Raw genomic sequence first — 14,976 nt, forward strand, 5'->3', positions numbered from 1 at the left:
TCTCCTACTTGGGGTAGAATGGGGAAGCTCTGGATTGGGAAAAAACAAACATTCATAAAAATGAAAGAGTCTGTCCCCCAGGGAGGAGGACATATGTAGATCCTTGTAATCGGTTCCCCCTCTCTACTCCACTGACAGACAACAGAAAAGTGGGTGAAGGGAGACATCAGACAGTGTAAGACATGACAAAATAATAATTTATATGTTATCAAGGGTTCATGAGGGAGGGGGGTGCAGGAGGGAGGGGGGAAAATGAGGAGCCAGGGCCTTACGTGGAGAGCAAATGTTCTGAGAATGATGAAGGTAACGAATGTGCAAATACAATTGATGTATGTATGGATTAAGATAAGAGTTGTATGAGCCCCCAATAAAATGATTTAAAAAAAAGAAAAGAAAGAGTCAAGTTTTACCAGAATGCTTCTCTAGGTAACTTAGGGTAAGTTATCACAACTACAAAGAAAATTTGTGAAACAAAAGTTTGTATGTTTGCTTGTATGACATAGTATTGGTTATTTAGTACTTCTTGTATAGCTGAAACCTAAGTAGCTAGAATTGAAAATGCTGCCTTCCCCCACAAGAGATTTTTTATAATATTTTACCAGGATGAATTTTATTCCGAAAGTCATATTACTTTAAAACAACAGTCTCATTTATAGGAATGTCACTCTCTATGTGTTGTTACATATTTTAAAACTAAAGTAAAAATATTTAATACTCTAGAAAGATATGCATTTTAAATACATTATTCAGTTTCAAAGTAATAGTCTACTATTCATATACAAGCATAATCTATAACACAACAGAGAAGACTTTGATAACAACACGATAGCAACATGTTAAACCCAGACACAGTATTTTAATTTCTTTTCATGTAATAAAATCCAAACTATACTTATCTTCATAATTACTTAATGATTAGTAAACTCATCTGAAGCATATGCAGTCTTTTAAAACTGAATGTACCTGATCAAATCGTAGAAAGGGTTCACTTGCATTATCAAAACTATACACTTCCACTGTTCCATCATCTCTCCCGACAAGTAAATCTTTCACCCCATCTCCTACGATGTCAAAGCTATCAACACATAAAATACCTTTAAAAAAAGAAAAGTATTATTATTAGAAAAACAAATAAAAACATCAAGTTTACCAAGTAAAAATGAAAAAATGTATACAGCAAATAACAGCGGAAAGGAAAACAAAACCCTTTTGAGCATTTCCATCCACCTTTATCTATTTCAAAGACTGTAAATATAATCTATATGATCATGGTCCCTAAATTTAAATCTCTAGCTCTGGCATCTCTCCAGAGCTCCAGAGTCATATGAGGCTAAGTCAAAAAATATTTCTACCAGAGTTCCAGTTTATATACTCATGAGGTTTGCTCTCACCAAAACATGTTAAAACATATCTCTGAGATCAATGGATGGCTACATTTCTCTTAGTCTCATTTGGACCCCTTCAAAATAAAGGATACTTTTTGTTCCAAGAAAAAAATGACTCTGAGGTCAGGACTTATTATAAAGTTTTTAACAAATGACAAGTAAACATTTTCCTAAATCACTGAAATTTTCCAACAAGTTTATGGAAAGTGTGCTCCACATAAAATGATCTTTTTAAATAGATTAAGTGTTTTTAAAAAAAGCTGGGAAACTTCAAAATAACAAGGCATAAAGGTCAGCTCACAAAAGTTATGGTGACTATTTTGGGGGATTACAACGGGGTAGTCTTGATAGATTTTGTCAAAGGGCACAGGTAAATCAGGAGGGTTTATCAGGTATAAGTTTTAAGAAAATCAGTTGCATTGCTCATGTTTGTAGGCTAGAAAGGGCTGGCCTAAGAGAATTTCATGGGAAACCTGAACCTACCCATCTGATTTTACCCCTTCAGACTTTTCTTTCCCAAACTCGAAGAACATTTATAAGGAACATGATTTGAGTCCCTCACAAGATGCCAAGAACTGCCACCAGTTTGATATAGTATAAATAGAAGAGTACAGATTCTTGGGGGGAGGGTACTCACTCACTCACTCACTCAATCGAATCGATTCTGAACCTTAAAGCAACCTTATAGGACAGGGCAAAACTGTCTTGTGGGTTTCCAAGACTGTAACTGTTTAAAGTAATAGAAAGCCTCCCCTTTCTCCTGAGGAACAGCTGGTGGTTTTGAACTGTTCTTGAGATTTAGCAGCCCAACTCGTAACCACTATGCCAACAGGGATCCAAAGCAGGGGATTAGAGGGGCAGAAATATAACATTCCAAAGTGTATAGGCAGCATCTTCACATTTGACATCTTTGTACAGCGAAGGTTACTGTGATTGATAGCGCTTGTCTGTCAGCTTGCTGTACTGCAGGGCGTGTCTGTTGTTCTGATGCTGGAAGCTGTGTCACTGGTATGCTAAGTATCAGAGGGGTCACTCAAAGTGAACAGGTTTCAGCAGAGCTTCCAGGCTACGAACAGGCTGTGAAGAAGGAATAGGCTGTCCGCTTCTGAGAAATTGCTGCTGAAAACCTTATGGCCAGCATCAAAACATTCTCAATACTGAAAGCCTCATAAACAGAAGCGGAGCATTGTCAAAGATGGTGACAGAGATGAGCCACTTATTTTTTTATCCTCCGTCTCCCCTAACACATTTGTTGAAAAAGAAGAATTAATGAATAAAGATCATGAACATATAGCCATCTCATCACCCACCAGATTATAGTCCATCAACATGGCCCTCCTGGCCATAATTCCTTATGTGACATGCCATAATTCTGGACTCCATAGGTCTGTGGGGCAGTCCCATTGTGGAGGGTATTCTCTACATACTAGACATTGTGGGCTTCTGGCTCTGGACCCTGCACTTGAGTCGTCTCTTCCTGACCCTAGATATGGGACTGCATGGCATCCACCATGTGAGCCATTTTCTCCAAGTTTAGTGAGTTTCTGTGAAACACTGCAGTGAACCAAGGGATTAATGGGGATCTAGCAAAGGAAGGATGATAGCCCATTGGAAGAGTAGGACATTTGGGACATCTTTAATCTCTGACTCTTTAGGACTAGTCTGAGATCAATTCTTCAAAAAAAAAGTATTACCATATCATGTCAAGTATGTTTCTTCTAGAAATATATTCCTTAAAAAATAGCAATATGCACTCAATGACAACACTTCTTCCTTCCTTCATACAAATACTCCCAGATTATAGTTAATTCCCGACCCCAGCAATTCAAAATGGATTTTAGTATAGAATGTTGACACAGATAGACATTGGCCCATAAAAGCCTATCTCAAACAAAACGATTATGGTAATAGTATGACAAACCAATTAAGAGTAGGCAAATAGAAAGAGGCTCTCTGAGTGGTTAACATCTGTTATCTGTATAATATAAACTAAAATGTAAGATATAGTCTGAATGTCCTACTTAATAGTTACTGAAATTTCATAATTGAACTGTACCATAAACATACCTCCCCTCTGTTTTTCATTTCGAATTTCCCACTTATGGATTGGATTAGACGTAGTGATCTGAATAAGCCCAAGTCTCCCATCTGATGTTCCAAACAAAAGGTCTTCCCCAGAATCACCTAAGATATAATTCAAGGCAGCATATTACATTTCTTCCGCAAACTCATACCTTTTAAATTGAAATATTTTCACACACAATTTTCCTAAGGTAAAAAAGCTGGTAAAATTTAGGGAGATGGCTATATATGCACTGAATTTTATAACCATAAGAGACAAATCTCTCCATCATCTAATTTTTTAAGATAAACTGAAATTTACAATTCAACAACTTATTACTTTAACGTACTGGCAAAATACTAGAAGATAATTGTCTCAACTGAATTTCATTTTCTTTCTGAAATTTTCCAATTTTACTCATGTTTTTCATAAACACAGGTTTTTACAAATCTAACATACTCAGATTTAAATAGCATTACCGCCATTTCCATTGTGCAGTGCTAAAACAGTAGGTGGTCCAGGGACTTCAACTTCATATCTGAGATTAGATCCCTGAAGAAGAAGTATTTTAAAACTGAAACAGAGTACCATTTTCTAACAATCACAATACAATTGTCCCTCAGTATGAGAGGGGAGAGACACTGAAACCTGAAGGTGCTCAAGGGCTATATGTAAAATGGCATAGTACTCTTCTCACTACTTTATCTCTGCATCACCTGTAATGCCTCACATAAGGTCCATGGTATGTAAATAGCACTTTCTACTCCTCTTAGCCTTTGAGGAATTGCTTTGATCAGTTAATTTCGTCCTCCTGCTATTCTCCCACCCTCACCGTCCAAGCCCACCCCACAGTATTTCTGACCAGCAATCAAATGGGCCACTAGAACCACAGGCGTGGAGGCCACTGGAAATCAGTACAGATTTAACTTGCACTGAGAAGGAAGTCTAAGTCAGTTTTATGTCTGGAAACATTGGTAATACCTATATTCAAATAAATTATACTAATATAAATGTTCCAAATTATATTGTGAAATATCAACATACATTATTGTTGCTAGCTACAACTGCCTAAATTTCTGGTTCAATTACCCCACCTATTACATGTTATTTACATTTAAATGTTATTTTAATAGTCTTGTATAGTGTGTGTGTATCTTTTTTTTAAAAATCATTTTACTGGGGACTCATACAGCTCTTATCACAAGCCATACATACATCCATTGTGTCAAGCACATTTGTACATATGTTGCCATCATCATTTTCAAAACATTTTCTACTTGAGCCTTTGGTAACAGCTCATTTTCCCCCTCCCCCACATGAATCCTTGATCATTTATAAATTATTATTATTTGGTTCTGTTGTCTGTCCCGCTGGGAGGGGTTTATATATAGATCATTGTGTACGGTTCCCCCTTTATACCCCCCACCTTCCCCTTCCCCTCTTGGTATCACTACTCTCATTATTGGTCCTGAAAGGTTTATCTGTCCTGGATTCCCTGTGTTTCCAGCTCTTATCTGTACCAGTGTACATGCTCTGGTCTAGCTGGATTTGTGAGGTAGAATTTGGGTCATGATAGTCGGGGGGCGGGTGGAGGGAGCATTAAATAACTAGAAGAAAGATGTATGTTTCATAAGTACTATACTGCATCCTGACTGGTTGGACTCTTCCTTGTGACCCTTCTGTAAGGGGTTGCCCAATTGTCTACAGATGGGTTTTGGGTCTCCACTCTGCACTCCCCCTCATTCACATGATATGAATTTTTGCTCTGGGTCTTTGATGCCTGATATCTGATCCCTCTGATACCTCGTGATCACACAGGCTGGTGTGCTTCTTCCATGTGGGCTTTTTGCTTCTCAGCCTTTAAGACTCCAGATGCTGTATCTTTTAATAGCCAGGCACCATCAGCTTTCTTCACCACATTTGCTTATGTACCCATTTGTCTTCAGCCATCGTGTCAGGAAGGTGAGAATCTCAGAAAGCCAGTTATTAGAACAAAGTGTTCTTGCATTGAGGGAGTACTTGAGTGGAGGCCCAATGTCCACCTTAATACTTAACATATAAATATATGCACATAGATGTTTCCCTATTGTGTGTATCTTGTATTAAATGTCACTGTCAAATAGGAGTGGTAGTAATTACCATAATCATTACTAGTAATAAAAAAAGACTTTAAGCACTTACTTTAGCCAATAATGGCTTTTAACAGAAATGTAGGGACACTAAAATAATTGTTCTCCCAATTAGTTATTTATCCAATAAATATCTGTGAACTACCTACTTTCCCAGGAATACTAGATAAATTAAAATTTTTATCATCCTGATCTCAACTGTTCCTTGTTAAAGTCGAACACCCTCTCTCCAAGTTACTGTTCTCTTTTAATTTGATGGGAGAGGGGAGTGATGGAGGAAGCAGACAAACAATGTAAAGCTGGGATGGGGAGGATCTTTCGAGAAAAGCCATACACTCCATTCTGATAGTTACTCGTTCAGAAATAGTGGGTGGTGAGGGAAAGGTATCCTTTTTCTCCTACATATGCCCCTCTGAAAACTGGCCACAGACAGCAGCAAAAAAGACTGCAGCATCGAGAACAAAAGCAAGTCAGTTATCAAATAAACTATTTTCTAAATCTTCAGATATTTTTTTCTGTTAGGTAGCTGAATTAGTACTAACTATTGCAATAAATTGTTCGTCAGTGTTCATTTACCAAAATTATGAAAATGCAAATAAGAAGTAACCTGTAAAACTCTGAGTACTCTATCTTGGCAGGCCAGTATCGGTGTAATAAGAGGTGATCTTTCCACTGGAAGGCAGATGATGTCATTGATTTTGTCCCCCGAAAGGTAATAATGTTGGTCTTTGCAGTCACAATAATGGTTATAAATGTAATTTGCACTGAGAAAGAGGTCTGAGCCAGATATGTGCCTGAAAAAAATTAAAATAGAAATTAAAAAAAAATCATTTTATTAGGGGCTCATACAACTCTTATCACAATCCATACATACATCAATTGTGTAAAGCGCATTTGTACATTCATTGCCCTCATCATTCTCAAAACATTTCGTCTCCACTTAAACCCCTGGCATTAGGTCCTCATTTTTCCCCTCCCTCCCCACTCCCCCCTCCCTCATGAGCTCTTGATAATTTATAAATTGTTATTTTGTCATATCTTGCCCTGTCCAACGTCTCCTTTCACCACTTTTCTGTTGTCCGTTCCCCAGGGAGGAGGTCACATATAGTTCCTTGTAATCGGTTCCCTCTTTCCTACCCACTCTCCCTCTATCCTCCCAGTATCGCCACTCACACCACTGGTCCTGTAGGGCTCATCTGCCCTGGATTCCCTGTATAAAATAGAAATTTAAGAGCACCAAATTTCTAAAATAAGCAGATATCATCCTGAATTTTTTCAGAGATGAAACAGAAGTTTATAAAGTATACCATTATTTTATCAAAAACTTAGAGAAAGGAATTTAAAAGCAATTCCCGCTGCTAAATTTCTAGCCTTTTTAGCTCTTTTGATTTTGAAAGGTAAAAATGAGGCATGTTAAGGTCTCAGGCTCCTCAGTAAAAAAATGAATTTAGAAAAGCTGGAAATGAAAATACAGATGACCATTTAACTTTGTGAAGACAATTTGAATGTGTACAATGTGTAAACACTGTCTTAAGTGATTTACAGATATTGGCTCATTTAACCATCAGACTATCAACAACCACCACCTTATGAATAGGGACCATTAAAAAGCCTTTTTACAGTTGAGTAATACAATGTTAAGAAGCCTGACTAATAGCTTAATAACACAAAGCTGGTAAATTGAAATGCAAGATAGTTGATTTCTAAAGTTACCTTTCTTAATGCAACATTAAATTGCCTATAAAATTTGATTTGCAGTAGATTTACTTTAAATAGTTAACAGTGGGGAAAAGGTTTCATTACTTGATAAAAATGAAATGAAAATAAAATGATATGAAATTTAACATTTAAACAAAAATTACAACTATGTTCCAATTCTTGAATTGAAGCAACTTTTCATCTGGAAGAAACAGAATAAAAATTAAATACATGTGTAATAAATCTTTCATCACATGGTCACAAAGATAGCCATTTTACTTGGAAGCTTCATTAATTTCTCTATCTCCATGAACTCTTAAACAATTTTTTATGCTAAAAGTATTTCAAACATCAGGATGCCTAGATGGGAAACATATTTCACACAGAACTATACCTGTTGACCTAATTTATATCTTATCAGTTGTCACGAACATTGACGGCCAGCCAAAGTGTAGCTAGCATAAAACCAGAACTACCAGAAGCAACTAAGAATGACAAATTAAACTGAGATTTCATTGTTTACTTTTTGCCTTGATCCTGAACCATAAACAGAACCAAGAAGTCAAAAATGAATGCATAAATATTACAAAGGTCTTACAAAGAAAATAATTTCAACAATCAATTAAGTTTGGGTTGATTTCAAATAAAATTTGACCCATAAAGCGCCTTTAAACCCATTGCTATTGAGTCAATTACAACTCAGTAACCCTACATAACAGAGCCAAGCATCCCTTCCTTAGTTTTCCAAGGTGGTATAATGTTTAGAGAAGCAATCGGCCACATCTTTCTCCCATAGAGCAGCTGGTATTCAACCATCAACCTTTCAGTTAACAACAGAGTACTTTAAACACTGTGCCACAAGGGATCCCTAAGTACTTTTATTCAGCATTTATCTCAGAAAACTTTTTAAGATACTTTATCAAATGTTCTACATCTACTCCAACCTATTATTGTCAAGTTAATTTCAATTGATAACCCCCCACCCTGCCCCCCATAAGACAGAGTAATGTGGTCCCAGAGGGTTTCCAAGGCTGAAGTTTTTAAGGTCTGGTGGCGCTGTTGGGTATGTCTTGGACTGCTAACTGCAAGGCTCACAGTTCAAAACCCCAAGCTGCTCCTTGGGAGAAAAATATAGCTATCTGCCCAAATAAAGATCTATAGCCTCAGAAATCCTATGTAAGGTTGCTGAGTTGGAATTGACTCAGTGGCACAAAGTGTGTGTGTGTGTGTGTGTGTGTGCGTGTTTTATTTTTAGTAAGTTTATGGAAAAGGACTTCCACATTGTTCTCCCATGGAACAGACAGCTCAGTTAGTAGCCCAGCACTTTAAACACTATACAACTATCCAACAGATTAAAAAAGAAAACGATAAACATACATAGCTTTAATGCTTTCAGTGAGGTTTGTTTCAAAGGACAGGAACTGTTTCCCTCTCTTTGTGAAGCCTCTAATCTCAGATCCTGCAGCAATAAAAATTTTTTCCTGAGGTGTGTTGAGAACCCCTCCTAGCTCCAGCCTTGCAATCTTCTGTCCAGGTAGAGTCTTAAAGACTGCCTGCAAAAATAATTAGGGGATAAATTATTAGGTCTATATATTGTTTTATTGTAAGCATTTCCTTTTATCATAAAAACACTATGATTTTTAAACTTACAAAATGTGCTGTATACATTATAAGCAAATATTTTAGATAAAAATTTATTTAAGTAATGTTTGGAATATTTATTCTTACACATATTTCAATGGTATCATTACGTTCTAAACTCTTGTAACTCAAAGTAGGGCTCCCTATGATGCATTGACATCATTTTTGTTAAATCATCACATTTGCTAAAAGTAGAATTCAGAACCAACTCCAAATCTACTGAAACGAGAAGTAACAAGATTCCTCAGGTGATTTCAATACACATTAAAGTTTGAGAGGCAATGTTTTTTTAAGTAATAGTCCTATCTACAAGAAAGTTCAATGAACTAATTCATTAATTAGGTTCACGATCCTAATAGTGGCTTTGTTACAACTTTTATAAATTTTACATCGGTTTTCTTTTTCTTCCCTTTATTCTTCCTGTACAAATGACTATATACTTTATTCTTCCTATACAAATGACTATATATATGGATTTATGTTAAAATTGAAAACACTGAGGTTTTTTTAATATCATAGTATATATATGGTAATTATCATAAGTGTTCACATCTAGAACCTACTGTGTATACTCGTGTATAAGCCGAGTTTTTCAGCACATTTTTTTTAAATCATTTTATTGGGAACTCGTAAAACTCTTATCACAATCCATACATCCATCCATTGTGTCAAGCACATTTGTACATATGTTGCCATCATTGTTTTCAAAGCATTTTCTTTCTACTTGAGCCCTTGTTATCAGCTCTTCATTTTTTTTTTTCTCTTTTTTAACATTTTATTAGGGGCTCATACAACTGTTATCCCAATCCATACACACATCAATTGTGTAAAGCGCATTTGTACATCGTTTCTCAAAACATTTTCTCTCCACTTAAACCCCCGACATTAGGTCCTCATTTTTCCCCTCCCTCCCCGTTTAATGCAGTTTTTGTGGTAAAATTAGGTGCATCTGCTGGTATTCGTGTTGACTTCTACTCAAGTACATACGGTATTTGTGGGTTAGGATCTGTGAATCTGATGGGATAGTCATGCCCATGGTTACGTTACATAAGAGCAGTGTTGAAAGATTGAAAAGAAAGATTTTTCAGCCGTCTTGGAAGAAATATGCAGAAAGAAGGTCTGTGAAAAGACTTTATGGCAAAAAAAAAAAAAAAGAAAAGACTTTATGGCAAGGAAGTGCACAGGGCTTAAGGCGCTAAGAGCAGCCCCATCTGAGAGACAGCAAGAAAAAAGATCATTAGTCTCACAATGGCATGGAAGTGAACTATATCAAACCACAGAAGCTTGGAACAGGCTCTCAAGCTCCAGAAGCCAACTTCTACACTGTGGAAGGTGAGCAGGGGATATACATGCACACTAATCCGTGCCTACACCCATAACCCACAGCATTCTTACGATAAAACTTGTAAATACATTTTGCTTTAAAGCCATTATTAACTGTGAGGTCAATTGTTATATAGCATAGAAAACAAATGTCACCACAAACTGCCAAAGTTTCCAATAGTCACACATGACTTTTGCATTACATGCTGCGTCAAATAACTTCCCTCAAGATCCACTTTCAATTGTATATATTTCAAGAAGTTTTTAACCTAAGATTATTTAATAAGTAGTATATTTTTCCTTCAAAAAAAGAATTCTCTCTCTGAAGAATATACTTACCACTGCTCCTCCTTTCTTGACTCCAAAACACATAACAACCCCATCCTGATCACCAATAACCACCTGTAATAGATTGAAGAGATATACAATTATTATTATTGTACTCTATTAATTGGATACGGAGAAAATAAGATTGTCAATATATAAACTATAACTTAAAAAGCAGAGATAAGGTATCTATGAAATATACGGTATGTATTTGCTCAACTAAAATTTCAATTACTCTTAAAAACAGTGATTCTCAACCTGAGTCACGACCCCTTTGAGGGTCAAACGACCCTTTCACAGGGGTTGCCCAATTCATACCAGTAGCAAAATGACAGTGATGAAGTAGCAACAAAAATAATTTTATGGTTGGGGGGGTCACCACAACATGAGGAACTGTATTAAAGGGTCATGGTATTAGGAAAGTTGAGAACCACTGCTTAAAAATAAAGAAAGGCTTATGAATCATTTTCTCGATAGCCTATTGTTTGTTTCCTTTTACATATACACAATTTTGTACACACAGGATTTATGCTAGTTATTTGGACAAAACAGAATATGGCTTTCTTAGTTAATACATTAATATATAAATATGACATGATATAAAATTAACCAATAATTATAAAGCACAAGAAAATCATCTGTAGTGTCCCTTGGTATTCCAGGCTCCATTCAAATAAAAATAAATTCACTTCCAATTTAATATTATAATTTTTAAAAGAATAATATAGTGGTAGTTACATAATTTGGTGTCAACTTGTAAATGGGTGGGTCTAGCCTATCAATCAGGTCGCAGCTTGATGACCTCATTTGGAGGTGCTATGGAGATAAATAGCTCACGGGAGATGGGACACACAAGACACTCTCTGCTTTGTCTTCTTGCTGACAAGATATAGGTAGCTAAGCTAGCACCCGGGAGCTGGCAGAAGCACATAGAGATCCCTGCCAGCACTGAGATGCTTCCACTGCCACAGGATTCACAAGACTTTCCACCCACTGGCTTGTGATCTTCTTGGCATCATTGCATGTTTTGCCTGAGTCTGAAGAGGAATTTATAGATTGGTAATGGATATATGGGCTAGTATCGGACTTGTGGACTTGATCTGGACTCTTTGATATAAAGTTCTCTCTTACACATCGAGTGTTTCTGGATTTGTTTCTCTTGTCTACCCGTACTAACACATATACCTATTATGAAAGAAATAAAAACCTACCTCTGTAAGCAGTACCTATACAGTACCTTTTGTGTAGCTCTATGTTTTGAGGAAGGAAGTAGCTTCATAGTCTTCTGAGAGGTCACACCAACCTAAGAAATCACACCAGCACTTAATGTCTTCTAACAAACTGTAATTTGAAGTTATTACATCAGATAAAGGAAAAACGGCAGTTTCCTATCATAAGGAGCCATATTTTTGTGTAATTAACTATTGATATAATAATTACCATCCAAGATAAGTTTATTTTCTAATGAAATACAGTAATATCTTGGTTATTGAACTCAATTCGTTCCAAATTCAAGTTTGAGAACTGAACATATTTTTCCTATAAGAAATAAAGGAGAACCAAATACTAATTGGATTTGAAGCCCAAGCACTATACTTATACATTCACTACGGAGGCGTTTTGCCTTCTTGAAAATCACTGTCTTGGACACTTTACCACAATTAAGTTGTTTCTGATTTTTCCAAATTAATAGTAACTTTTCAACCTCTTCAGTAAGTAGTCTGGCTTGTTTTCTCGTTAACGATTTCACACCTTTCACTACATAAGTCACTTCAATCTTTTTTTTTTTTTCCCCAAAAATGTTGACACTCTTGACTTAGGCCTGTTGTATTTAGCCCCCAAATCAGGCAGCAACCTGATTCAAATGATTTTTCTCTTTACCCCTACTGTTTGTTTTCCTCTTAGCTTTACTGTTGGTATCACTAACTTTCTTTATAACAATAGTTACCATATTTTATGCAAATAAAGGGGGTAAAAGCACAATGATGAATATTTTCACACACTAACACAAGCACTGTATGTGGTCTGAGCAAGAACAGGGCTTAGACTGAAGGACCTTTGTGTCCAAGACTAACTCTCAAGCTTAGCCTATACAAATTTTTTCAAGTTGTATTTTCAGTTCGACTATGAAGCAAAATTACGAACAACAAACAGATTTTTTTAGAACTTTGCTATTGGAGTGGTGGAAAGTTTGAGCTTTGCGCCATTCAACAACTGAGATATCACTGTATATCATAAAAGTACAAATATTGAAAACAACCAAAAAGAGTAGATTTTATCCTATAATACTGTCAAACCAATGATATTGGTAACATTACTGGTAGGGTACTTCACATTAAAAAAACCACAAAAACAAAAAAACTTCTAGAAGCCTTCTTTTACAATCCTACTCTACTTGTTATAAAGCAATTAAAATGCTTCAAAAATTGATTATAATTTTATTAAGATGCAATGAAAGTTTAGCTAAAACATCAAACATGCTGATAGTGTAACATCCTATTTAAATAATGGTAAAGATTGTTTTACATAAGGGAGAAAGGATGAAAAAAATGCCTAGCTTGTTTAGCAAGGCACTGGCATTAGTGGGATATAGTTAGGTTGAGACTGAGTACTAAAAGGAGAGAAGTAGGAAAAATCCTGTCTATGATCATGAAAGACACAACCCACTGCCATCGAGTTGATTCCAACTCATAACAGGGTTTCTAAGACTGTAAATCTTTCTTTTTAAATTCATTTTATTGGGGAGTCAAACAACTCTTCTAACAATGCATACATAGTGTCGAGCACTTTTGTACATTTGTTGCCATCATCCTTTTCACAACATTTTCTTTCTACTTGAGCCCTTGGTATCAGCTATTGTTTTCCTCCCACCCTCATGGACAATAAATGTTTATGGGCCCAACCTCATCTTCCTCCAGCAAGCAGACCTGCCTGCTGGGTTTGAGCCACTGACCTTGCACTTAGTGGCCCAACACCCTTGCCAGTGGTATAAATCCATGATGTATCATTGGGTTTAAAGTAGAAATCTGCTTAGATTTAATTTTTTTATTATAAACCTAGCAAATTGTGAACAATGGCTTGGAGAATGTGAAATTGGAGGTCAGGAGCCCACTTGGCAGGCTATTTATTATCCAAGCAAGAGGAGAACCTGTGGGCTTGTAATGACATGGAGGGAATGAGACAAATTGGAGAAATATTTCAGAAGCAAAAGGAGCTATTTGGATGTGGAAGATATTAAGGGCGGAGTACTTAGCATGACTCCCGAATTTCTAGTTTGAGGGAAACGGACTTGGCAAACATTTGTACTATGAACCTAATTAGAATGACTGGAAACAGAGAAGACTAGGAAGAAGGAAAAATATGAACAACAATTCTGTATTAGTTTTTTCAGAAGGCTGAAAAAACTTATGAGACCTACTGTAGTGCAAGAGGGAAAAAAAAGTTAGCTGTGTAATAACTTTTTCAGATAGTGACTCCATCAATTTTAGCTACTGAGCAAATTATAGGAGCCCTGGTGGCACACAGTTAAAGTGCTCCCTAAGGGAAGTTGGTTGACACCCACTAGCCACTTCTAGAAAGATGAGGCAGTTGCTCCCCTGGGGGCTTTCCAGCCTGGAAAGCCTAGGAGGCAATTCTAATCTATCTTTCAAGGTCACTGTGAAGAGGGGGTGGTTTTTGTTGTCTGTTTTTAAGCCCACTGCTTAACAATGAGGGTCCCTGATCTGTCAAATGACCTACTTTGCAGAAATTTTCAAGAGGATGAAATATTATGGTCGTTACACCCTTAGAACCAACTCCATCATGAGTTGCCAAGCTAGTACGATGATCTGGCCCGGGCCGGGGGTGGCAGGCTCAAACAGAAACGAGGGTCTGGCGGTGGGGCGGAGGAGCACCCCGGGCCCCAGGCCCCCCCAGGCCAGTTCCAGCGCCCTCCTTCTTCCCAAGCCCCGGGGACTGTCACGCAGGAGCTGGACCTGCCCCTCCCCGCGAGAAGGACCACTCGAGGGCGCTGAGCAGCCGAGTTCCTTCGGCCCCACGCCCGGCCCGCACTCGGGGACCCCGGACAACGTCTGTGGAAAAACGAACGCTCTCGGGACGCGGGGTTCACCCCGCGCGGCGCGCGGCCCGCCCCTCCCCGCGTCTTCACCTGTAAATAATCCGCTCGGTTTAAAATCAGATCCATGACGGCGGCACTAACACGCCGGGCAGTGGCCGGCCAGGGGAGGAGCAGAGGGTGCTGCCGGCCCGCGGGCGTCGGGCCCCCAAAGGCAGGCGGCCGCGAGCCCTCCGTGGGGAAATCAAAGCTACCACCGGCCTCGAGAGGGGATGCTGAGGTGGGGCGTCGGAGTAGCGGCGTCCAGCGTGACGTCAGCACGTTCCTGCGAACGCCTCCAGGACGAAGGACGTCGGA

At 37.8% G+C, this 14,976-nt stretch overlaps 1 protein-coding gene across 1 annotated transcript in view; it reads right to left on the minus strand.

Annotated features, from left to right (window-relative positions):
- Window positions 1-14,818, minus strand: part of BBS7 (Bardet-Biedl syndrome 7) — a 54,427-nt gene extending 39,609 nt beyond the window's left edge. Inside the window, exons 1-8 of the mRNA XM_045290215.1 lie at window positions 14,713-14,818; window positions 11,803-11,868; window positions 10,578-10,640; window positions 8,652-8,827; window positions 6,184-6,370; window positions 3,927-3,999; window positions 3,453-3,569; window positions 964-1,094 (exon numbers count right to left, since the gene is read on the minus strand). Coding sequence (XP_045146150.1) covers window positions 964-1,094; window positions 3,453-3,569; window positions 3,927-3,999; window positions 6,184-6,370; window positions 8,652-8,827; window positions 10,578-10,640; window positions 11,803-11,868; window positions 14,713-14,748 — 849 coding nt within the window. The 5' untranslated portion in view covers window positions 14,749-14,818. The remainder of the gene's footprint in view (window positions 1-963; window positions 1,095-3,452; window positions 3,570-3,926; window positions 4,000-6,183; window positions 6,371-8,651; window positions 8,828-10,577; window positions 10,641-11,802; window positions 11,869-14,712) is intronic.
- Window positions 14,819-14,976: the final 158 nt, after the last annotated feature.

The sequence above is a fragment of the Echinops telfairi genome, unplaced genomic scaffold (assembly GCF_000313985.2).
Source record: "Echinops telfairi isolate 266 unplaced genomic scaffold, ASM31398v2 ScPeMD7_33;HRSCAF=127, whole genome shotgun sequence".
In the NCBI taxonomy this organism is placed as follows: domain Eukaryota; kingdom Metazoa; phylum Chordata; class Mammalia; order Afrosoricida; family Tenrecidae; genus Echinops; species Echinops telfairi.